This window comes from Lolium rigidum, chromosome 7 (genome assembly GCF_022539505.1).
Source record: "Lolium rigidum isolate FL_2022 chromosome 7, APGP_CSIRO_Lrig_0.1, whole genome shotgun sequence".
NCBI lineage: Eukaryota > Viridiplantae > Streptophyta > Magnoliopsida > Poales > Poaceae > Lolium > Lolium rigidum.
In genome coordinates, this window is record NC_061514.1 from 283,631,945 (window position 1) to 283,654,933 (window position 22,989).

A 22,989-nucleotide genomic window follows, 5' to 3' on the forward strand; every position below is an offset into this window, starting at 1 on the left:
CAGTCACATGAATCACACATAAAATTGAATGATTGAAAATTAAGTTACGTACTAGTTTTAAATTGACCGAGAACTAGCCGTGTCCTTTCTCAAATCCTGGCTCGGTGGCTCTCGGGGACTGTCTGGGCACCTTTCCTCAACAAAAAGACAGAACTTTCTTCAACCGGCCGAATTATAAAAAACCACAATAGACCGGCCGAACCGCAGAAAAAGCCAATTGTCGTATCCTTCTTCTGCCCACCGAGCCGCTTAACCCAGCTCCGATCTCTCTCCCCAATTCAAACCCTCTCCTCCCTCCACCCACGCCGGCGACGAGCGCCGCCGGCTAGGGTTCCGTGCCCCGCGCGGCGGCCCCGATGGAGGCATCCGGGTTCGGCCGCGACGCCGGGCCCCTCAACCGCGCGCCGGGCTCCGCGCCCCTCGCATTCGGCGCCGGCGCAGCGACCGCCCCTCCTCCCGCGGCGCCGCCCGTGCCCGTCCAGTTCCCCTCGGCTCGCCCGGCCGCCCCTTTCGTGCGCCCCTCCCCGACCTTCCCGAGCGCGCGGCCCCAGCTCGCCGCGGCGCCCGTCAGCTCTCGCCCCAGAGCTGCTACCGCGCCCATCCCCATACCGTCATCCTCCGCGCGCCCGGTGGCAACCGCTCCCGCCGCCTCCGGTTCGGCGCGGTTCCCGACCCCTGTTCGTGCCGTCGATCCAGGCGCGGCTGCCGCTACTGCTCGCCTCGCCGCACGCCATCTCCAGCCCCAGCCGAGGTCGAGTTTACAGCTCCCCCCTCTCACCCCCATAAGTGGTTTCTGTGTATTTTAGGTTTATGTACTTGCATCTAAGTGACTTTAACTGTAAGTATATCCATGTAGTGCTTAAGAGTTTGAACCACAGCGTGTTCGCGTTGTGCGGAGCTATGTTCCACTCGCTGTAGTTTCACATATTTGGTGATTGCATAGAGTAATGATAATGATATCCCCATGCTTGCCAACATTTGACTATTAGCGGGTCATAGCACTCTAGTGATCTAGTTTCTACAATACGGCTTATTCTCAGTTGATCGTTGCAGATCGTGGCATGGCTCAGAGCAACCATGTAGCTAAACCAGGGTACAAGCGATTGATATAAATCAGGGTACAACTATAGTCGCATGTTTTTGTTATAGAAAAAACACATCTATAGTTGCATCTTTTGAGGCGAACTCAAAATAAGTGATGAGAAGGTTCCTTACTGCTAGAATGCTAGACTAAGTTCTCACTTTTTTGGTGGTTATAACCTTAAACCCATCCCATCTGGTTGCAGTTGCAAACTTGCAGTATCCATGCTATGTTATTGATATTGACAGAACATTTTCGTGTTCATATTCAGACTAGCTGCACCATCCGTAGGCAGGCCCATGCAAACTGTTACTTCCTCAAGGAGCAGGTCCCCGCCACTTTTATCAAATCAGCGTTCGGACTTCACTGCAGAAAATGATAATGGTATGGGGAAAAGAAGGTAAAACTGCTTTGTGAACCGTGATGTATCTCCCGTCAAGCTACTGAATTCACAACAGATGTGAGACGTCCAATATTATTGTTCCGTTATCTTTTATAATTTATTTATATACATGATGTGAATAATTTGTACATAAGGTCTTGTTACGGAGGTATAGCTCGTCATTAAGGCACAATCCTCCTTTGACATCATCCAAATAATGTAGCTCAAAGAATTTGGGATAATCCGTGTACGGTCAGTACCATGCAATCTTGTGAAAAGGTGTGCAATGAACCAAATATTCTTCACATTTCTGCTGAACTCTATGCTGTTGCTTGGAAGTCATTTTGCAAGAAGGAAAGTACATTTTAATCAAAGTAGTAGGTTACTTATATATGAAATATGGCGCATATCATTATATCTGTTGTTAGGATATGCAACATGGCCATCTTTGCCCTTGCATGCTTGACATGTCATTCTTTCTCTGGAGCACCCTACGTGGGTGGACATGTAGTTGCGTAGGTCTGGATAAGGTTTTTCTGTTGGGCGTGAGCTCAGTTAGGGTCTTCAAGGAGCTTGCAACTATAGCCTTGTGGGTAGTTGGGTACAGCTATCAGGTTTTAAGACCTAACATTTCTTCCATTGATAGGTTGGTAAACTATGCAGATCCATTGTTTGAAAATGGAAGTGCGCAACCCACAGTGCAAATGAGGATGCAACCTGCAGATATTGGAAAAACAGCAAGATCACCACCATTAGACATGACCAGGCAGTTTAGACCTTCATCAAGCTTTCAAAATTATCCTCCTGTTCAGCATGCTGAGCCTCGTGATCATGTGCAGAGGTGAGTTCTTAAGTTCTATGCCTTGCTGCAAGTTATCTCATAAAAGAGTTCAGTGCTGGTTACTTAGCTAGTAATTACTATTTTCAGTACTAAATGTCACTGGTCATGCTGCTTAACTCCATGTTATTGCTAATATTTCAGGCCGAATCTATCACCTTCCAAGTTTGGAATCCAGAACCAGTCTCCTTTTCATGATGCACGTGGAGCTTCCTCTCCTCTTCTGAATAGCAATTTAGTTCCTGGTAGTGGGAGGCCCCGTCCTGTCCTAGGAACCGCATCTTCTAATTATGATAAGTCAACGCAACCAGTTATGGCACAACAAGAGATGAGCGATCATATGCGACACCAAAGGTGCTGTGGGCTAGAACTGTTAGAAACTGCCAACTTGTTGATCTAGTGATCTGAACATATTCTTTTTGTGATTCTGTTTTAGTATTTTTGTTGTGTGCATCATTAGTATTCAGCAAACATAGTCTTTATTTCAGTAGTTGTCTCTGGTATATTATTTTGAGGCGAGGAAAGAATTCTCTTTATAGATAAAAAAATCGTTACTGTGATTGTCTTTCAAGCTGTATTGAAGTTTGTACTAGATATATGTGGTATATTACACGGGAGAACCTTCTGATGCTGGTAGGTTCGCACGCAGCAACCATTCAAAAAAAAACAGGTGCTAAAACCAGCTTTCGCGCTGTAATGCAATACTCAGTGAATTTTAAGTAAAATAGCCTATTACCCAGATCACTGTAATCATTGCTTTATGCCATCTATTGTGCTCCCTTGCTCCTGTTGGTGCTTGTGTGTTTATGGCTTTCTAATGTCTTTTTCTTTTATCCTTCTCTTGTAGATTTTCTGCTCCATTTCAAAGTCGAACAGTTGATCATAACATTTCAAAAAGGTCTAGGTCACCTACTTCATCCTATGAAGATGTTGATGGTGCTGAAGCTCGTCATGGTACTGGTACAAATGCTAGAAGGTACAACTATCTACGGATTGTGATTTCCTTATTGTGTTCCCGTTTTTTTACTTTGCTCAATAGATATATATGTGCTCTCCAAAGTGCTTGAACACCTTACGACGTATATTGATCTTATAAATCTTTGTATATAAATGGGCAATGTGTCTGCTGCTTTGATGTTTTTTTACATTTCCTGGAGAAAGTTAAATAATCATGAGCATCCATTGGAAAGTTATTTCACTAGGGAGATGGGAAAAATGCTGGCCAATAATCATTTTGGGCATGGATTACCAAGAAACGCATTACACGCGTGCTTAATGTGTTTTCCTTTCTTGGTCGGTGTATTTCTTTTCTGCACACTTTTTTTTTTTGGAAAATTCACTTTCCTTGTAGCTTTTAGTCTTGCTAATGGAGTACTAAGCAACTGGTGTTTTGTTCAAGATCCTTAATGCAGAATTCACTCAACAGTATGTACTAACCTCCCGTTCTAATTCTTCTATTTTTTCTTCTTTTGAAAAATGACTTATTTTGGGTGAAATGTGATTTGTAAAATTCTTCCTTACTCTTTATCCACTAATTTCATTGGTTGGAGTAAGATAGTGATTATTTTCTTGGTTGTCACATGGTTAACACTAGTTCTAGCAGTCTGAAATCTGGTAACCTGATGTACTGTGGACTTTTGACTAATGCAGAAAGTGTTTTCCCCATGTTTCCTTTTCAGACTGATAGACTATACGGATACTTTGGTTGATGATGCAAGTATTGAAACTTCAAAAAGGATGAGAGCTCCTTCATCTGAATTCAGGAACATGCTCAAATCTCCATCTTCAGATATTAGAGACAACATTAGGTCAACACCTACAGGATTTGGCAGTAATGGTGCAGCCCAGAATTTCCGTTCACAGGCTGATAACCAGTGGTAAATTCTTTGAGTTTGTTTTGTTGAATTTCAGTTTTGGTTATTATGTTAGTTGTGATAAGAGATGCAGCAACGCAGTTTAAAATGAATTATAACCAGTAAGAGCACAATCTACTACACCTATCAAATTTATGCCAGTGGCAGTTAAATTGACCCGTTACTGTGCCTGCTGGTTCTGAACTCCTGTCATTGTTGCTGTTACTACAGGCCTAATGCTTCCATTCCTAAGGTTGGAGGTCAAATACAATCTCGCATTGGTGATGTGCATTCACCACCGTACCAGGTGTTTAGACCTTCAGATACTTATTCAAATGAACATAGCACACCAGCATTTTCTCCACCAAAGCCTTCAATTCTCAGTTCCAGCAGAATCAGTGCGACTCCTTCGGATGTTAGTGACGATGCTATCCCTTCAACTGAACTTGAGAGGTGCTTATGGTAGCTTCATCATATATTCTTTTCAAATATACTGCTTGTTGTCATTGACTCATGTAACATTTTCTGTAGAGAAAAGCAGGCAAAAGCCAAGCGTTTGGCTCGTTTCAATGTCGAATTAAGCAGGCCAGTAGAAAATACCAATGATCTTGCAAAAGGAGACAAACAGAAACAAACCTCTTCAGTGGGGAAAGCTCCTGTCACATCAAATGATAGTAATTTGGTTGACATGGACTCCCCAGAGTTGGCTGCAATTCTTGGGCTTTGCTCTGATATGTGTCCAGGTGATTCCTGCTCTAGATCATATCACATTTTGTGCATTCTCTACTCCTCTTCAGTGAATTTCTTAAACATGCTACTTACAAATGTGTATTTGGTTTGTTTCTAGAGCCCGAAAGGGCAGAGCGAGAGAGAAAGGGAGATCTTGATAGGTACGAGAGGTTAGGTGGAGACAGAAACCAAACAACCGAGCTTCTTGCTGTTAAAAAGGTAGATAATGTTTACCTTATCCTGCCAGCACGACAGGATTCTATCTGAATTCATCTTTCATCACCTATAACAGGAAGCATGATGGAAGTTATTATTATCTGATTGATACAGTATACTAGGACTGCTGAAAGAGATGCAGACTTGATCAGGCCTCTGCCAGTTCTGCAGAAGACCATGTCATACCTTCTCAATTTGCTAGATCACACATACGATGACAGTTTCTTGGGTTTATACAACTTCTTGTGGGATAGGATGCGGGCGATAAGAATGGATCTTCGAATGCAACATTTCTTCAATCGAGAGTGTATTTCTATGCTTGAGCAAATGGTAAATTGGATTTAGTTTTCTTTCATTGGACACCCTTTACTTCCCAGATGAAACTATTTCCCAGAGTTTCATCGTGGAGCAATCTTTTTTCTTTTCTTGACCAGATAAGGCTCCACGTTGTAGCAATGCACGAGTTATGTGAGTACAGCAAGGGAGAAGGTTTTTCAGAGGGTTTTGATGCACACCTCAACATTGAGCAGATGAACAAAACATCAGTTGAGCTATTTCAAATGTATGATGACCACAGGAGAAAGGGTGTACTCTTCTCAACAGAAAAAGAATTTCGGGGTTATTATGCACTGCTCAAGTTAGACAAACATCCTGGTTACAAGGTGAGGTGAATTGAGTGGTCTTGTTGTTTTCTACTGTTTTGCTGACTTCTACATACATCTGGATTAGGTTGAACCTTCTGAGTTGTCTCTGGACCTTGCTAAGATGTCTCGTGAAATTAGATGCAGTCCAGACGTCTTGTTTGCAAGAGAAGTTGCTAGGTAGTTACACCATCTGGCATAATTTGAAATTTCTGGCTTGTACTGACTTACTTTGACTTAACACCAACTTTTGTCATGCAATGCAGAGCGTGCAGAATGGGAAACTATATTGCCTTCTTTCGGCTTGCAAGGAAAGCAACATATCTGCAAGCTTGTTTGATGCATGCTCACTTTGCAAAGGTACACTAGTTTGTCGGTGAAAGGCTGTTCATTTTTATAGCATCTTTGTACTGTAATCATTTGTTCCAAATATGCTCTTACTTCTATTTATCCATTGTGCATTTGTGCTGGCAAGGGTGTAATATGAGTAGCCTTGCAAGTTGTAATAATAAAATGTGTCACCAGAATTCAGAACTGACAGTTTCGTTGTAGTTAGTACAATAAAAGGTGTGGTAGTATAAACTTTTCTTTTTTTGGCATGGTTCTATTCTATTGCAAGCTGATTCAGTGGTAAGCTAGCTAGGGGAAAGAAGTTGTGGGATCAATCAACCCCCCCCCCCCCCTTTTTTAATGAACATTACGTTGCTACAGCTTACATATGAGTCCACATAAGGCCTTGTTCGGTACTAGAGGTTTTGTGGGGATAGTCCTTAAAAAGGGATTGGGTGAAACCTCTACCTTCACTCAATCCACTCAAATTCCCATAACACCCCAATCCCTAATCTAGTAGGTAGGGGTATTCTATTGGGTATTGGGGGAAATACATTAGAACTTCGGGACAAGTGGGGAAAAGTTGGGAGCAAACTAGGCCAATACACTAGAACCAAACATGTTTTTGGAAATAAGTGGAGTTTTGGGGTTTGGTGGGGATAATCCCCACAAATCCCTAAAAATAACTAGTACCAAACAAGGCCTAAGTGTATGAAAATGGCGCAGTAATAATTTATGTATCCACCACTGTTTGACAGTGACTGGCCCTCCCTGGCCAGTATTGCACTTCTTTGCAGATTTAAGGTGTGTGTTTGACACGAGAAAAACGTATGACGCGACTCCCGCGAGTAGGGCGGAAGGGCGTAGTCTCTCTCATGCGCGCCGGGGATCGGTAAATGAAAAAGACGCGGGCGTGCCAGTGTATAATGATACACAAAGAAACCAAAAAGATGCGGGAACAGTATTTCATTAATCTTTGAGATAACAAATACAATTCCCATGTGTTGCGCTCCGTGGCCTACTAGCGCGGCCAGCCTGACTAGGGCGATTGCAGTCTCCTGATCCCCGGGGCCTCGGGAGGCTCCCGGTTAATTACTCCCGCGGGTTACGCCGCGAGACACCTCCGATTAAGCCGTGTGGTCGTCTTCGTCGTCTTCGCTTCACGTCCTGCATGCACAATATGATGGTGGTGTGTGTGGGCAGCGGCAGAGCCCGTGTCCTCGTCGGTACACGCGCCGCTGTAAGCGTAGCCTGTGCTGCGGCCTCGCCCGCCCTCGCCGTCGCGCCTCGTCGGTCTTGAGCGGCGATGATGAGTGTTGTTGAAGTAGCATGATGCAGTCCATTTAGCTAGGACTTCATGACGACTTAGCGGCGTCGTCGGGGTGTGCAAGGGGTATGCCTCGCGGGAGTAAATTATTGGGAGACCGGCGTCGGTGTAAAACCGACACGCGCTCATGTCGGCATGGCCGGTGTGGTCGGCGCCGTGACTGGGCCCGACGCCGAGTATACGGCAGTCGGCGCAGCTTGGGCGCCGTCTCACGGGGTCACGGTGGAGTAGTGTCGAGGCCGCCATCCAGCGGCGTCCCGAAGTGGTACGGTCCATGAAGCAGCACCACGGCGACCTGTACGTCGCAGCTCTTGGTTGTTATCATGTTGGCCACGCCCGCACTAGCCAACTCCATGCGTGGGACATGCGTGGACGTGTGTACGGGAGCCATCATCTTGTCCACTTCAACCTGTACACCTACAAAAACCTTTAGCTGTCTCCGTACGTCTTGCCGCCGGCCATAGCGAATGACAGAGCCAGCGCCCAGCGACCATATGCTGGAGCAACAACACTGTCGCGCGGGCCGACCGCCAACTGCTGTACCTGTTCGCCGAGCTGCACCACGCCCGTCCGCCAGTTTTCACACCAAGTGCCGCCTTGAACCTGTACGCCGGCTTGTTCTTGGGCGCTCGATGGGCTGTGCACCGTCAGCCGAACCGCACCTCTCGGGCACCAATGGGCTGTTCCTGTCCGCCAGCGCCGAGGTGCTCATATACTCCGACCACCGAGCCGCCGAGCCACACCTGTACGCCGGTTTGTTAAGCTTGAGCATGCTCCGGTGCGTCAACCTGTACGTCAAGTGCCGAGTTGCACCAATATCGCAGTGTTGCGCTCGCGCTGCACCTGCACGCCGAGCTACCAGCCGACGCGGATGAGCAGCGGCCTTGGCGGCACCACGCTGCGCTCCCGAACGCCATGACCATGTTGGTCCAACAGGCTCGGATGAAGTCGGCGGCGATGTGCTACACACCAACAGCGCCTCGGCTTCGCCGTCTTGACCGGTTCATGTTGGTGGAGATGGCCGCGGGCTGCGCACCGGCAGCTCCGACGCCCATGCCTCGTTACCATCCGTGACGGTGAAAGGTGAAGAGCGATCGGCGACAGACGACATGTGTGCTGTAGAGAAGAAATAAGAAGAGGAGTCGACCACGTTAGCTATAAATCTCACCATTAGAAAAGCTCAGCTTCGCCTCCATGGTGTTCCTCCTTGAGCCTGTACGTCTTGCTCCTGGTTTGATGGATGGATCGGAACGAGGTGAGATTGGATGGATCGATGGCTGAGCTGGACGTCCTCTCCCGTGCGTCCGCTCTCCTCTCCTCCTTTTTTTTTGTCTGCTTTTCATCTGCGTCTTGGTCTTTATATAGGCAGCAGCTTGAGCGACGGGATAAGAACACGGCCGTGCCCTTCGCAACAAATTCCTTGATCGCCTCTACTTTCTTTCGTACGGGGCACGTACTATATCTTCAGGAAACCGACTTCCGTTTAAAAGACTTGGTCCATATCTTTTAAGTTTCTAGAACTTCTGGTTGTGATACGGCGGAGGAGAAAAATACTGCATTGGGACTCTCGGTCGAAGTTGTCACGTGTACGAGTGTACCGGTCGATCGATCAGATGGATGCACGATTCGTGACGAGCTAGGACTCGCAGAGTCTACGCATGCATGTCAGGTGGACCTCCGGCCGGCGGGCGGGCGTACTCAATGTATTTGACGTGTATACTGCCATCGCGTACGCCGGGTGCTTGCGCTAGCTGCCCGACTGTCCGTGAACCTGAACATGCATGTACATGCAGCAATGGATCAACCCAATGGCCTACTCCATATACATGCTCATAGCTTTCTTGCCTAATTAGTGCCATGTAAATCATTATTTTCATGTGTACACACATATTTCCTCATGCTAACTTATACGCTGCCAGCACAAAATCATGTCGAACAAATGCCCCCCACCGAGTTGGGTTTGCGGGCTAAGCGGAGCGCAGCATAGCAGACTCAACTTGGTGGAAAGGAGTCGTGAACGGCTGAAAAGGCAGCTAGCAGTTCGTTCCGCGGAACTGGTTGGGAGCATGTATGGTGCCAGCCAACCAATCATGCATGTTTGCTTGTATCTTCGATTCTTGGCGAAATACCATGCCATGTCCCGAAGATGATTTTATCAACCAGGTCGCGACCGTCTAGCCTTGCGGTGCCAGCCGACCGGATTGAAGGGTTTCACAGATTTGCGCTAGCCGCACTGGTGCGCTTCACTGCTCCCATACCTACAGGGTAAAGAGACGTCCTGCAGCGCCGGCACTGTCGTAGACGAGGTGCCCCGGACCAGAGATGGAAACGCCTCTGGTGTTGTTGATGTAGATGAGACACCGGTAAGCCGTCGGCATGAACCTCGTTGCATGGAGACACCACCAGAGATGGCAGCGCCTCTGGTGTTGTTGATGTAGGTCGGTGTAGAGACCTAAAGGCCGATACGCTCGCCGCCGACCCCATGGATGACACGTTGATGTTTTTCCTGCAAGAGCTAGGTTGTACCTGCGCGGGCTTATGGCTTGAAGCAACCAAGAGCAATAAACATGCAAAAGGCGGAAGACAAGGAAAAAGAAAAAGAAAAAAAGTTTTGGGGTTGTGTTTTTAAAATGTTGGCTTTCCCTTTATACACTAGATATATGTGTGATTATCCGAGAAGACCGCCGAAAGACTTGTCATTGGGAACCGTCGAAAGACCATGACGGTCATAATCTATCCTTCTGTGTATGTGTGTGGAGACGCCGTCTTCGGAGATGCTTCCGAGAGGCAGTAGAATGTCATACCCTAGCCCATCATGATACCGAGGAGTCCCACAGACCGGACCATGCCCCTCGCATGATGCCCCACAAACCCGCAGACTTGGGCGCGGTAGGTTGAGGCTGAATGGTTTTAGGACGATGGCTTGTGGATTTCCATGCCTTGTTGAGGGGTGGTGAACGGCTACCTTCCGCCTTCTTTCCAGTGGTCCCCTTGATGCTTCGGGCTATTGGACTTCTTCATATTTGGATATTTGCCCTCTTGTGAGGACGCTTTGTACAGGCCACTTGAACGGCCATGGACTTCATGAGACTTCTTGTACTTCTTTGTGATTTTCTTGAATTGCTTGAGCTTCTTTGGGATTCTTTGTTGTTTGGACTTCTTCGATATTCTTCTTTGCTTGATGGGGGACCCACCTTGAGAACTTGGAAGGCAACCACTCACCTTGGTGGACTAAAGAACCCTCCGGCACTTTATCTGGAGCTTATGGTGGCACACCCCAGGGATGTCACGCGGCTTCGCACCCAGTCCAACTTGCGTCGGTCAGGCGGCCGTTCAATGATCTTTTTCCTAGGGACTTCCCTGGGGCATGAGCCTCTGTGAGCGAGTGGCCCGCCGGGAAGCATAGGGGCGCGGAGCCTCGGTACGATAAAGTGCCCAAGTAATCTTCTCCACTGCCTCCGGAAGCATACACTTGGTACGTGTCGTGATTTGCGGGTGTGTTGGTTGCCTTGTTTGCAACACCTTGTGCTGCCCTCCGACGAGTCCTAAGGCAGCCCAATCTTCAATCACCAGCACGGGGTATGTTGAGGGAAAGCCTTTTTTTTTTGAAAATGGGGAAATGAATATCCACGCTATGCATATTTGAATGCACCATGGATCCGAGCCGACTGAAAAGTTCCCCATCACCAGAAACGCCAAAGAAAAGAGAAAAAAAAAAATGGCAACGGAAGAGGCAAATTTCAACAAAAATACTTTTTAAGGAACCTTCCGTTGATTGGAGGCATAGGCCGGGATCCTTGAGAATCGACCAGCTGGTATGCACCCCCGTCGTAGACTTGCTCTATGGCGTAGGGTCCTTCCCACTTTGGCTCGAACTTCCCCTTCGTCTTGTGTGTGACGACGATAGGGCGCCTTAGCACAAGGACCAGTTCACCTTTTCGAAACACGCGATGCTTGACGAGCTTGTCGTAGGCTCTCACCATGTTCTGGCGATAAAGCTCCAAGTTTTGCAGGCATAAAGACGCTCCTCCTCGAGGGCATCGAGCTCCCGGAATCGCAGGTGTACTCGTTCGTCCTTGGTGAGTTCATCTTGAATGGCCACCCTTAGCGAGGGTAGCCGGACCTCCAATGGAAGTACGGCTTCACTTCCATAGATGAGGGAGTAGGGAGTAGATTGAGTTGGGGTACGGACCGTGACGCGGTACGCCCATAAAGACTCGAAGAGACGGTCATGCCGCTCTCTTCTATGTCTTGTCACCGTCTTCTTGAGTATCTTGCCAAGCGTCTTGTTGAAGGCTTCAATGGCTCCATTGGCTTGAGGGTAGTAGCCGGTGGAGTAGTTCCACTTGACCTTGTACTTCGCCATGAACCTGTACATCTTCTTGGACTTGAAGGCCTTGGCATTGTCCGAGGTGATGCGGTGTGGAATCCCAAAGCGATATATAATATTTCGCTCTAGGAAGTTGATGACGTTGTCGCTCTTCACCTCCCGTAGCGGGACAGCCTTCCGCCCATTTGGAGAAGTAGTCTCGTCGCCGCAAGGATAAAACGATGGCCCCTCGAGGAAGGTGGATCGATTGGGCCGATGACGTCGATTCCCTGTGCGTCGAATGGCCAGGAGGGAACGGTGGGGTGTAGGGGAACCGGCGGTTGATGCTTGAAGTTGCCGTGGATTTGGCAGCCGTGGCATGACTTGGCTACCCGAAGGCAGTCCGTCATGATACCGGGCCAATAGTACCCAGCTAAGCGTATGCCGTGGTACATCTTTGCTCCGCCTTGGTGTCCGCCGCGTACTCCGTGGTGCATTTCCTCGCAAAATCTTTTCAGCCTCACCTCGGTTGACACACCTAAGTAGGATCTCCCGCCCATGAGACCGTTTGTATAAGACACCGGCCTTATAGACGTAGGAGGGCAATCGTCTTTGGAGTTGGCGCCTCTTGACGGGGTCGTCGGGGAGGCTGCCGTGCTTGAAGTAGTCGAGGAAGGGTTGCAGCCACTCATCCTCTTCCACCACGTTTGTTGTGATGGAGTTGACTTCATACTCCGGCGGGATGAGTTCCAGAACAGCGGGAAGAAGCCACCTTTCTTCGACCGTCACCCGCATGGATTTATCATCCGGAAGCACCAATGCTGCCGCCAGCTTCGCCAAGGCGTCCGCAGGCGCATTTCGCTTCGTGGCACATGGAGAACTTCAACCTCGGAGAAATTTCCCCATGAGATTCCGGGCCGCATCGTAGTACGGCACCGGCTCGAGCTTGCGTACTTCATATATGCCGTTGACCCGCCTCGACGATGAGTTGGGAATCTCCATAGGCCCGTAAAGAACGGACATCCATGGAGCAGAGCCGAGAGGAGGCCGAAGATTAGTGCCTCGTACTCCGCCTCGTTGTTTGAGCACTCCTCCTTGAGAAGGGAGAAGGAGTGATACATCACCTCCCCTCGTGGAGTCTTGAACACTAGTCCCGCGCCGGCTCTTCGTCTTGGTGTGCCGTCTGGATTGGCCTCTGTACGGGAAGCACCGTCGAAGTAGAGCTCCCATGGACCTTCAAGTTCGGCGGTGAACACCTCCTCATCAGGAAGGTTGGTGATGAGCGGGGAGTCCTCCGGGATGGGGTGCGCTGCAAGGAAATCTGCCAAGGCTTGCCCCTTGATTGCTTTCTGGGGGACAAATGTTAGGTCAAACTCCATCATGAGGAGAGCCCATTTTCCTAGTCGCCCCATCAACGCAGTCGACTTAGTACGTACCTTATAGGGTCCGCTCTTGCAACGAGCTGGATCTGTAGCGCTAGCATGTAGTGTCTCAGTTTCTTCAAGGAGAAAATTAGCGCCAAGCATAACTTCTCTATTGGAGAGTAGTTCCGCTCGGCGCCCACCATGGTGCGGCTTAAGTAGTAGCAAGCCACCTCCTTCCCTTCATCATTGTGTTGAGCGAGTAGAGCGCCTATCGGCGGTGCCGCACCGCAATGTACAGAATAAGGGGGCGCCCTTTACTGTGAGCCGCCAAGACGGGTGGACTAAGCAAGTACCTCTTGATGTCGTCGAAGCCTCTTTGACAAGCTTCATCCCATACGAACGGAGCTCCTTTCTTCATAAGGCTTGAGAAGGGCTGAATGCGTCCGGAGAGGTTGGAGATGAAACGACGAATGTATGCTAGCTTCCTCGCAAGGCCCGCAACTCCTTGAGATTGCAGGGTGGTGGCATGTTGAGGATGGCCTTGATCTTCTTGGGCTCGATCTCTATGCCTCGGTGGTGTACGACGAAGCCGAGGAAGAGCCCCGATTGCACGGCGAAGGCGTATTTCAGCCGGGTTCATCTTGAGCCGGTGTCGACGTAGACGCTCAAAGACAACCCGCAGGTCCTCCTTGTGATCTTGGCGTTCTTTGGTCTTGACCACCATATCGTCGACGTAGCATTCCACCGACCGATGGATGAGGTCTCCGAGTATGTACGTCATGGCGCGTTGGTATGTTGCACTCGCATTCTTCAAGCCGAATGGCATGACGGTGTAGTAGAAGTTGCCCTTCGGGGTCCTGAACGCGGTGTCGATGGCGTCTTCTGGGTCCATCTTGATCTGATTATAGCCAGACGAACCATCCATAAAGGATAGTGCTCCGTGGCCCGTGGTGGAGTCGACGACCATCTCCGTGATGGGCAAGGGAAAGTCGTCCTTGGGGCATGCTCGGTTTAGGTCGCGGAAGTCCCGACGGACCCGTACCCGACCATTCTTCTTCTCCACGGGCACGATATTTGCGAGCCACCGGGTGTATTTGGCCTCCTTGATGAAACCTGCAAGGATAAGTTTGTCTACCTCGGCGATGACCTGGTCTTCAAACTCTGGACGTAAGCGTCGCGGAGGTTGCTTGACCGGACGGTGATATGGGTCAATCGCCGCCTTGTGAGTGGCGACACGAGGGTCGAGGCCCGGCATCTCCTTGTAGTTCCAGGCAAAGCAATCCCTGTACTCCATCAGAAAGCATCGATAGCCTTCTCGCTCCTCTTCTGTTAGCGTGGCGCTAACAAAAGTTGGCCGTGGATCATCTTCCGTCCCAAGATTGACTTCAACGAGCTCGTCGACGGTGGGTTGTCCACCATCTTCTAACTCTGGTGGAGCTGATGTGGACCCGAGCTCCTCCTCTACCTCCAATGGCTCACCGTTGCGGTAGCTTTGTCGGTGAAGACCGCGATGTGAAGTTTCGGCGTCGTCCCCTGAAGAGACAAAAGTAGCATGGCAACTGGACGGGCGAAGACGGTTCCGACGACCACAGCGAAGCGAAGATGGGAGGAGAACCAGGTCCCACCGGGCGTGCCAATTTGTTTGACACGAGAAAAACGTATGACGCGACTCCCGCGAGTAGGGCGGAAGGGCGTAGTCTCTCTCATGCGCGCCGGGGATCGGTAAATGAAAAAGACGCGGGCGTGCCAGTGTATAATGATACACAAAGAAACCAAAAAATGCGGGAACAAGTATTTCATTAATCTTTGAGATAACAAATACAATTCCCATGTGTTGCGCTCCGTGGCCTACTAGCGCGGCCAGCCCGACTAGGGCGATTGCAGCCTCTCGATCCCCGGGCCTCGGGAGGCTCCCGGTTAATTACTCCCGCGGGTTACGCCGCGAGACACCTCCGATTAAGCCGTGTGGTCGTCTTCGTCGTCTTCGCTTCACGTCCCGCATGCACAATATGATGGTGGTGTGTGTGGGCAGCGGCGCAGCCCGTGTCCTCGCTCGGCACACGCGCCGCCGTAAGCGTAGCCCGTGCTGCGGCCTCGCCTCGCCCTCGCCGTCGCGCCTCGTCGGTCTTGAGCGGCGATGATGAGTGTTGTTGAAGTAGCATGATGCAGTCCATTTAGCTAGGACTTCATGACGACTTAGCGGCGTCGTCGGGGTGTGCAAGGGGTATGCCTCGCGGGAGTAAATTATTGGGAGACCGGCGGTCGGTGTAAACCGACACGCGCTCATGTCGGCATGGCCGGTGTGGTCGGCGCCGTGACTGGGCCCGACGCCGAGTATACGGCAGTCGGCGCAGCTTGGGCGCCGTCTCACGGGGTCACGGTGGAGTAGTGTCGAGGCCGCCATCCAGCGGCGTCCCGAAGTGGTACGGTCCATGAAGCAGCACCACGGCGACCTGTACGTCGCAGCTCTTGGTTGTTATCATGTTGGCCACGCCCGCACTAGCCAACTCCATGCGTGGGACATGCGTGGACGTGTGTACGGGAGCCATCATCTTGTCCACTTCAACCTGTACACCTACAAAAACCTTTAGCTGTCTCCGTACGCCTTGCCGCCGGCCATAGCGAATGACAGAGCCAGCGCCCAGCGACCATATGCTGGAGCAACAACACTGTCGCGCGGGCCGACCGCCAACTGCTGTACCTGTTCGCCGAGCTGCACCACGCCCGTCCGCCAGTTTTCACACCAAGTGCCGCCTTGAACCTGTACGCCGGCTTGTTCTTGGGCGCTCGATGGGCTGTGCACCGTCAGCCGAACCGCACCTCTCGGGCACCAATGGGCTGTTCCTGTCCGCCAGCGCCGAGGTGCTCATATACTCCGACCACCGAGCCGCCGAGCCACACCTGTACGCCGGTTTGTTAAGCTTGAGCATGCTCCGGTGCGTCAACCTGTACGTCAAGTGCCGAGTTGCACCAATATCGCAGTGTTGCGCTCGCGCTGCACCTGCACGCCGAGCTACCAGCCGACGCGGATGAGCAGCGGCCTTGGCGGCACCACGCTGCGCTCCCGAACGCCATGACCATGTTGGTCCAACAGGCTCGGATGAAGTCGGCGGCGATGTGCTACACACCAACAGCGCCTCGGCTTCGCCGTCTTGACCGGTTCATGTTGGTGGAGATGGCCGCGGGCTGCGCACCGGCAGCTCCGACGCCCATGCCTCGTTACCATCCGTGACGGTGAAAGGTGAAGAGCGATCGGCGACAGACGACATGTGTGCTGTAGAGAAGAAATAAGAAGAGGAGTCGACCACGTTAGCTATAAATCTCACCATTAGAAAAGCTCAGCTTCGCCTCCATGGTGTTCCTCCTTGAGCCTGTACGTCTTGCTCCTGGTTTGATGGATGGATCGGAACGAGGTGAGATTGGATGGATCGATGGCTGAGCTGGACGTCCTCTCCCGTGCGTCCGCTCTCCTCTCCTCCTTTTTTTTTTGTCTGCTTTTCATCTGCGTCTTGGTCTTTATATAGGCAGCAGCTTGAGCGACGGGATAAGAACACGGCCGTGCCCTTCGCAACAAATTCCTTGATCGCCTCTACTTTCTTTCGTACGGGGCACGTACTATATCTTCAGGAAACCGACTTCCGTTTAAAAGACTTGGTCCATATCTTTTAAGTTTCTAGAACTTCTGGTTGTGATACGGCGGAGGAGAAAAATACTGCATTGGGACTCTCGGTCGAAGTTGTCACGTGTACGAGTGTACCGGTCGATCGATCAGATGGATGCACGATTCGTGACGAGCTAGGACTCGCAGAGTCTACGCATGCATGTCAGGTGGACCTCCGGCCGGCGGGCGGGCGTACTCAATGTATTTGACGTGTATACTGCCATCGCGTACGCCGGGTGCTTGCGCTAGCTGCCCGACTGTCCGTGAACCTGAACATGCATGTACATGCAGCAATGGATCAACCCAATGGCCTACTCCATATACATGCTCATAGCTTTCTTGCCTAATTAGTGCCATGTAAATCATTATTTTCATGTGTACACACATATTTCCTCATGCTAACTTATACGCTGCCAGCACAAAATCATGTCGAACAGTGTGCTGTAGTAGCTAAAGTATTTTTTGTTATGACTAGTCACCAGTCAGCTCTTCTGGAAACAATGGTTGATATAAGGTATTAGACGGGGATAGACTGACTTAAATTGGGATGACAGAACTATAGGGGCTTAGGGATAGCAAATGGACGTGTGCGAGATCCATTTCTTGCTTGATCTGAAAGATTATAATGTACTTAACTTCACCCTTAATACTTGGGTTCTATCTTGGAAAAAAATTAAACTCTTACTTGTTCCCTCTTTCCTTCTTACTCCCCTGACTTACTGATGCACCTTCCTTTCCTGCTAATGGATAAACATACATGCTGAACTTCCTAATAACTACCATTTCGCTGGATCTCTACTTGCCCCATCTGTACTCTCGAACATCAATAAGGCCATTGCTTTGCCACAGCTGTTTTCTTGGCATTGTCGATCGAAGACATGCCGTGTGTGTTGTGAGATCAGAATGGAACCACGGGTCAGATCAGGATGTCCTTATGTTGCTGCTGTCTGTTGCTTGTTTGCCAAGCCACCGGGAGCTTCCACAACATTCTGCTTATGCTAAGGGATGTCCTCATCACCATCAACTACTGTTGGATGTTTGCTGATATGTCCCAAAATGCAACATTGGCGTTGCGCTCTTTGGTCGCTGGGGTCACCAAGTATTTCGTCCGTAGCTGCCTGGGCTCCTGTAGCTCGAGGAGTACATGCTTTTACGGGAAGACTGTAAACGCTGTGAACCTTAGAGGATGTCGTTGCATTGTGTTCAGATCAACCAAAGGCATAATTAAGTATCTCTTGCCTAATGAAATCTAGTTTGAGTTTTAGTCACTTCTCCCATACCGCGATCCTCTCCAAGTAGTCTTATTCTGTCCCTTTAGGAATTGTGGGGATTGCCTGTTCGACCATAGACCATAGTTCTGCTCCTATACTGTATGAGGGTGTCCGTTTTCAGATATACGTTGTAGTTATGTGTATAGGATAATCGTTTTGGTCTAGTTGGCTAATTGTTCTTCAGTTCACACTTTTGTAAAGCTTAACACACATTTCTTCTACCCAGGTAAGAAGGCAAGCGCTGGCTTCCTTGCACAGTGGTCTGCAGATTGGCCAAGGCATCCCTGTTTCACATATTGTGGAGTGGCTTGCAATGGAGGTAAGTGTTCTCTTACTTGAACAGTAATTTGTTCATTGTGAGAAAATATATATCATCCCGTGCCTTCCTTTATTCAGGACGAGGACATTGAAAGTCTCTTAGAATACCATGGTTTTGGATCGAGGCAGTATGAAGAACCATACACTGTGAAAGAAGGACCTTTTCTTAACAGTGACAGCGATTTTCCATCTGGTTGCTCTGAACTAGTGCATTCAAAGAAATCACAGAGAATCGTCGATGACGTTTCTTGTGGTCCAGTTTGTGTTCCCAGTAGCCAAAAAGCGACTACTGCACCATATTCTAGCGTCTTCGCTTCCCCAGCTAGAAAAAGAGAGCTGGTTACGCCACTGGTTACGCCACAGGCTACTCCTGTGATTCCTGTTAATGCCAAACGAGAGTTTAGTTCGTTGTTTTCTGGACCTGCTTCTCCCACTTCTGGTGGACAGATTACCTCACAGTATTCTGGTTTGTTTTCTCCAAAAGCTGGCAATAAACAATTCACTTCACCATATTCAGGTCCTATTTCCCCAATTGCTGGCAGAAAGGAAAGCGTGCCAGTTTCACCTAGTACTGCTTCTCCACGTGCTACCAAGCACACAGGATGGATGGATGACCAAAGAGTAGCTTCACCAAAAGCGAAGGAGAAGACCAAGGTGCCTGATGATTTAATAGTACCCGAAGACCACAATGGTGGTTTTGTGGAGTTCTCGACAGAACAAACTGGCGTACCGCAGTCAGTAGCCTACACTCAGCATATTGATGATTTGGCAGAAACCAGAGTCTCACATCCTCTTGCAGATGGTATATCATTAGATTACCCCGATATGCATGGAGTTGAACATGAGCTCAGGGTACATGGCTCTGGTAGCGACACAGATTTGGATGAGGAAGGTCCATCATGCCGCCAAGTCAATCTAATAGAATCTGTGTGGCCTACAGGTCCTGCATTGCCTGGTCATGAGTATGGAGATCGACAGATTAATAACAAGACGACAGATGATTCATTACCTTCATTTTCAATTGTTGCATCCCAGAAGAACAAAATTTCAGATGAAAAACTGAAGATGATACTAAGGTTGGTTTTTGTATCTTTGATCTGTGTCAGTATTTTTTAAAATATACCTAACCTTTGTGACCTACCGTGATCTTATAGGAAATGGAGGCAGCGTGCTGCGGATAGGAGATCTGCGAGGGAGCATAAAAATGTCCTTGCTCTTGCAGCATTGAATTCTCTGTCACTTGGACCACCAATTCACCAAACTGCAGTGGTGAGTCTACCATAGACATGCTTTATTTTTTATTTTTGAAGGGTTGGTGTTTTCTGTAATTTATTTTGAAGTTTTGTGAGATCATGATAGTTTGACCTCTGTACAATGAAGGTGCCAAAGCATGCAGTCCATGATCTTGACATTGGTCATGCCTTTAAAGAAAGATACAAACGACAACAAAGATCCTGGTCACGACTAAATGTCTCAGAGTTGGCTGGTCCCATTTTAATTGAAAGGAAACCTGATGCTAGATGCATATGCTGGAAGATGCTAGTACTTGTCCCACCAGGTGCCATGGAATCTCAGAGCTACAATGTTGCCTCAAAATGGTTACTCAAAAAGCTCATGGGTTCTGGAAATGAAGATAACGGATTACTTTTTACTTCAGCAGACCTCTCAATTTGGAGAACATGGGTGGGTTCTCCGAGTGCATGCTGCATGTCTGTTGTTAGAGCCAGTGACCAACACGTTATTGGTAACGGCGTTGCTGACAGTGCAAACTGTGTAGTATTTGTGGTATCTGAAAGTGTTCCGTGGGAAATGCAGAAGGCACGATTTAGCAGTCTCTTAGCCTCCATACCTCCTCAATCTGGTCTCCCTCTTCTGATTTTGAGCAGCGACACATATAATGAAGGGTATGATTATGTGTCACAAATTATCATTGACAAGCTTGGCGCCAATGATCTGAATGAAGGAAAGATTGCTTCATCTTTGGTTGTTTTTCTAGTTGGAAGCTGCACTGAAGGTTATACCAATGGTTTCTTTGACGATGACAAGCTCCGGGAGGGCTTAAAGTGGATGGCAAACAGTCTTCCTCTACAGCCTGATGTCACCCTCGTGGAGACACGTGATTTACTTCTGAATTACTTGAAACCATCACTACAGATACTTAGCAAACGTGCTGCACCTGAAGTTGGTCCAGAGCATTGCATCTCAGTATTCAACAATGCTCTCAACCAGCTGGAAGAAGAGATTTTGGCTGCAGTATACAGAACTCCTATTCAGTGGCCAGCTCTTGAGATTGATCTTCTAGAGAGATCGAGCAGCGAGCGGAAATTCACAGAAATGTTCGTACCTAGCATTGGATGGTCACTGCCATCAAGAATCAAGCCACTGGTTGAAATCATAAAGAGATGCAAGCTTCCAGAGTTCAGTGATGACTTGTCTTGGCTAAAACATGGCTCTGACTCGGGCAGCCAGATTCAAGATCAGAAGTTATTTCTTGTGGAGTGCTTGACGAAATATCTGACACAATCAGCTCGGTTGATAAATGGAGCCCAGGCGTTTGCTGAGGCAGAGAGCATGGTGCAGAAAGGTGTTGAGCTGGAGCTCCGTGACTCATATCACTATCTTGTTCCAAAATGGGTTACCATCTTCCAGCGAATCTACAACTGGAGGTTAACGGTCCTTTCTACCGGGGAGTTCTCAGAAGCTTATGTCCTGAGTCAGCGTCTGTACCAGGATCCTGCAGCTGATTCTATTGGTGCAACACAACATGGCCTCACTGCCGATATCGACACTACAGATGAGGCGTCCATTTTGGAGGATCATGACATGATGGTTGTTATGCCATCTGGCCTCTTGCTAGACGAGATGATTGAGGCCAGCTGTGATCTTGATTCTTTCAATGAGCCACCGGTGAGACCTACGCCGCCACAGCTGACCACCCCAACACTCGAGGAACCACAGGCACCGGAGCACACCAATGGTGAGGTAATAAACCCAGTGCACAGAGCTACCGATGTCAACATGCACGACGTACCGAGAAGAGTGGAGCTCAGGGATTTGGTTCCACCTGAGTGGGATGAAGAGCTTGCCAAGCTAGAGCAGAAGTGTGCCGAGCTGCAATCCAAGATCGATGATAGTCTCTATATATACTTCTAAGCTGCTGGACATCTGAAAGGCCGTGACGCTTGGTGTAATTTAGAACATTGGATAGTGAAAAACATAATTTTGTGAGGTCGTGTGTAGGCACATATGAGACTTTTTGCTGTATTTTCTTACGGTTAGCCTTCCCACTAGTTAATGGAGCTGCAATGATTTTCAAAATTATCTGCCAATTGCATCCCTAGTTAATGGAGCCGCAATGATTTTCATCATCTTTACTACTGCCTCCAGTTCCAGCTTTGAATCAACCTTTTGGACATGGGAACTTAAAACAAAACAAAAAAAATCTGTCAAAATATACTTACAAAATATAGAACTTCTCTACTTTTATTACAAATATATCACATTTAAGACATTTCTGTTTTGTTGAGATGAAACTTTGACCAATAATTACTTTGTCAATATGTAATTTATGACAAACATAATGTTAAAAACCTGCTTATGATTCTGATTTTGCATTATAATAAGAGAATATTAGGAACAGTTGGTACCATTTTGAGGCATGAGTTGTTTTGTTGTCGAAGTAGCATTTTGAAGAGAGAACAGGGTAATAAACTTTCGCCCTTAGGAAGTGAACAACATGCAAAGGGACCACTGATATTCCCCTCTTATACACTGATGAAAGAAGCGTAAGTATTCGTTGTGGCATTTCGTACTGCACTGCTGCACGGCAGGTATAAGTTCACGTGCTGTAATAGTTAACAAATACTGTACAAATTATTGGAGACTTAACTCCATTCCAGCTTTGAACCAACCTTTTGGACATATGGCTACTTTCCAACACGGTCAAGAATCAAGGAAAAAACATTCTAGAAAAAGGATCGTTTAGTTAGCACGTCTGAAAGCATACCCTCTACTCGCCAGGACAAGAAGAGGATGGCGGCAGTTGAGTCGCAGCAAATCCGTTCAGGTGAATTGCTGAACCGTGTTGCTCCCTGCAGGACCTGACGAGTAAATTTTGGAAAGAAGAGTGAATTTCTTCTGCAAAAGCACTAATAATTTCCGTGTCATTATTATTTACGCCTACATAATAATTCAAGGTTTGTGCACCTAAATACATTTTGAGCATGACGGGTAAGCTTGACATGCCGGTTGCAGCATTTTATTCGTTCCTCATTCCTGACCGCCAACTCTGCAGCACGGGCCGGCCCAAGCCCAACCTCCCTTCGGCAACCTCCAAGTCGGTAACCTCAAGAGCAAAACCCCTAGTGGCGATTTACACAAAAATAACCCAAAAGTGGAAGAAAAGCACAGACTAACCCTCCGGCGAAACTATTTCACCAATCTAACCCTTTTGTGTGGCGCCCTCCCACGGGCGCCACACATGCCCATGTGGCTCCCTCCTTCCGGCGCCACACACCCAGCCGACGTGGCCCCCTCGCCGCCGAGCCGGTGCGCCCGTCCGGACGTGGCGAGCATGTGTGGCGCCCTCCCAACGGCGCCACACATGCCAACTTATATCATGTTTTCGGTCGAAAACATCCAGGGGCTCCGAACGTCCGGGGACTTAGCC

General features: G+C 48.7%; 1 protein-coding gene across 2 annotated transcripts; it reads left to right on the plus strand.

The window, feature by feature from the left end:
- The first annotated feature begins 607 nt into the window (after window positions 1-607).
- On the plus strand, window positions 608-21,641 carry LOC124669284 (SAC3 family protein B-like). 2 transcript variants are annotated; one of them, XM_047205925.1, is made up of 17 exons: window positions 608-751; window positions 1,353-1,481; window positions 2,110-2,304; window positions 2,446-2,655; window positions 3,149-3,277; window positions 3,981-4,178; window positions 4,386-4,607; window positions 4,686-4,897; window positions 5,002-5,102; window positions 5,214-5,429; window positions 5,534-5,761; window positions 5,829-5,920; window positions 6,007-6,100; window positions 18,229-18,321; window positions 18,399-19,396; window positions 19,475-19,589; window positions 19,701-21,641. In XM_047205925.1, exons 2-17 carry the CDS (start codon window positions 1,381-1,383, stop codon window positions 21,471-21,473), a joined length of 4,977 nt encoding a protein of 1,658 aa, XP_047061881.1. In that variant the 5' UTR covers window positions 608-751; window positions 1,353-1,380; the 3' UTR covers window positions 21,474-21,641. The 2 variants fall into 2 exon arrangements, with proteins under 2 accessions (XP_047061881.1, XP_047061882.1); XM_047205926.1 differs by having other exon boundaries at window positions 3,981-4,109.
- Window positions 21,642-22,989: the final 1,348 nt, after the last annotated feature.

Bases quoted from the DNA above. Each gene is read 5' to 3' on its own strand.
- LOC124669284 (XM_047205925.1), top strand. From the start codon at position 1,381: ATGCAAACTGTTACTTCCTCAAGGAGCAGGTCCCCGCCACTTTTATCA. The intron at 3,278-3,980 runs GTACAACTATCT...TTTCCTTTTCAG, and splicing joins ACTGGTACAAATGCTAGAAG to ACTGATAGACTATACGGATA. The intron at 6,101-18,228 runs GTACACTAGTTT...TCTTCTACCCAG, and splicing joins TGCATGCTCACTTTGCAAAG to GTAAGAAGGCAAGCGCTGGC.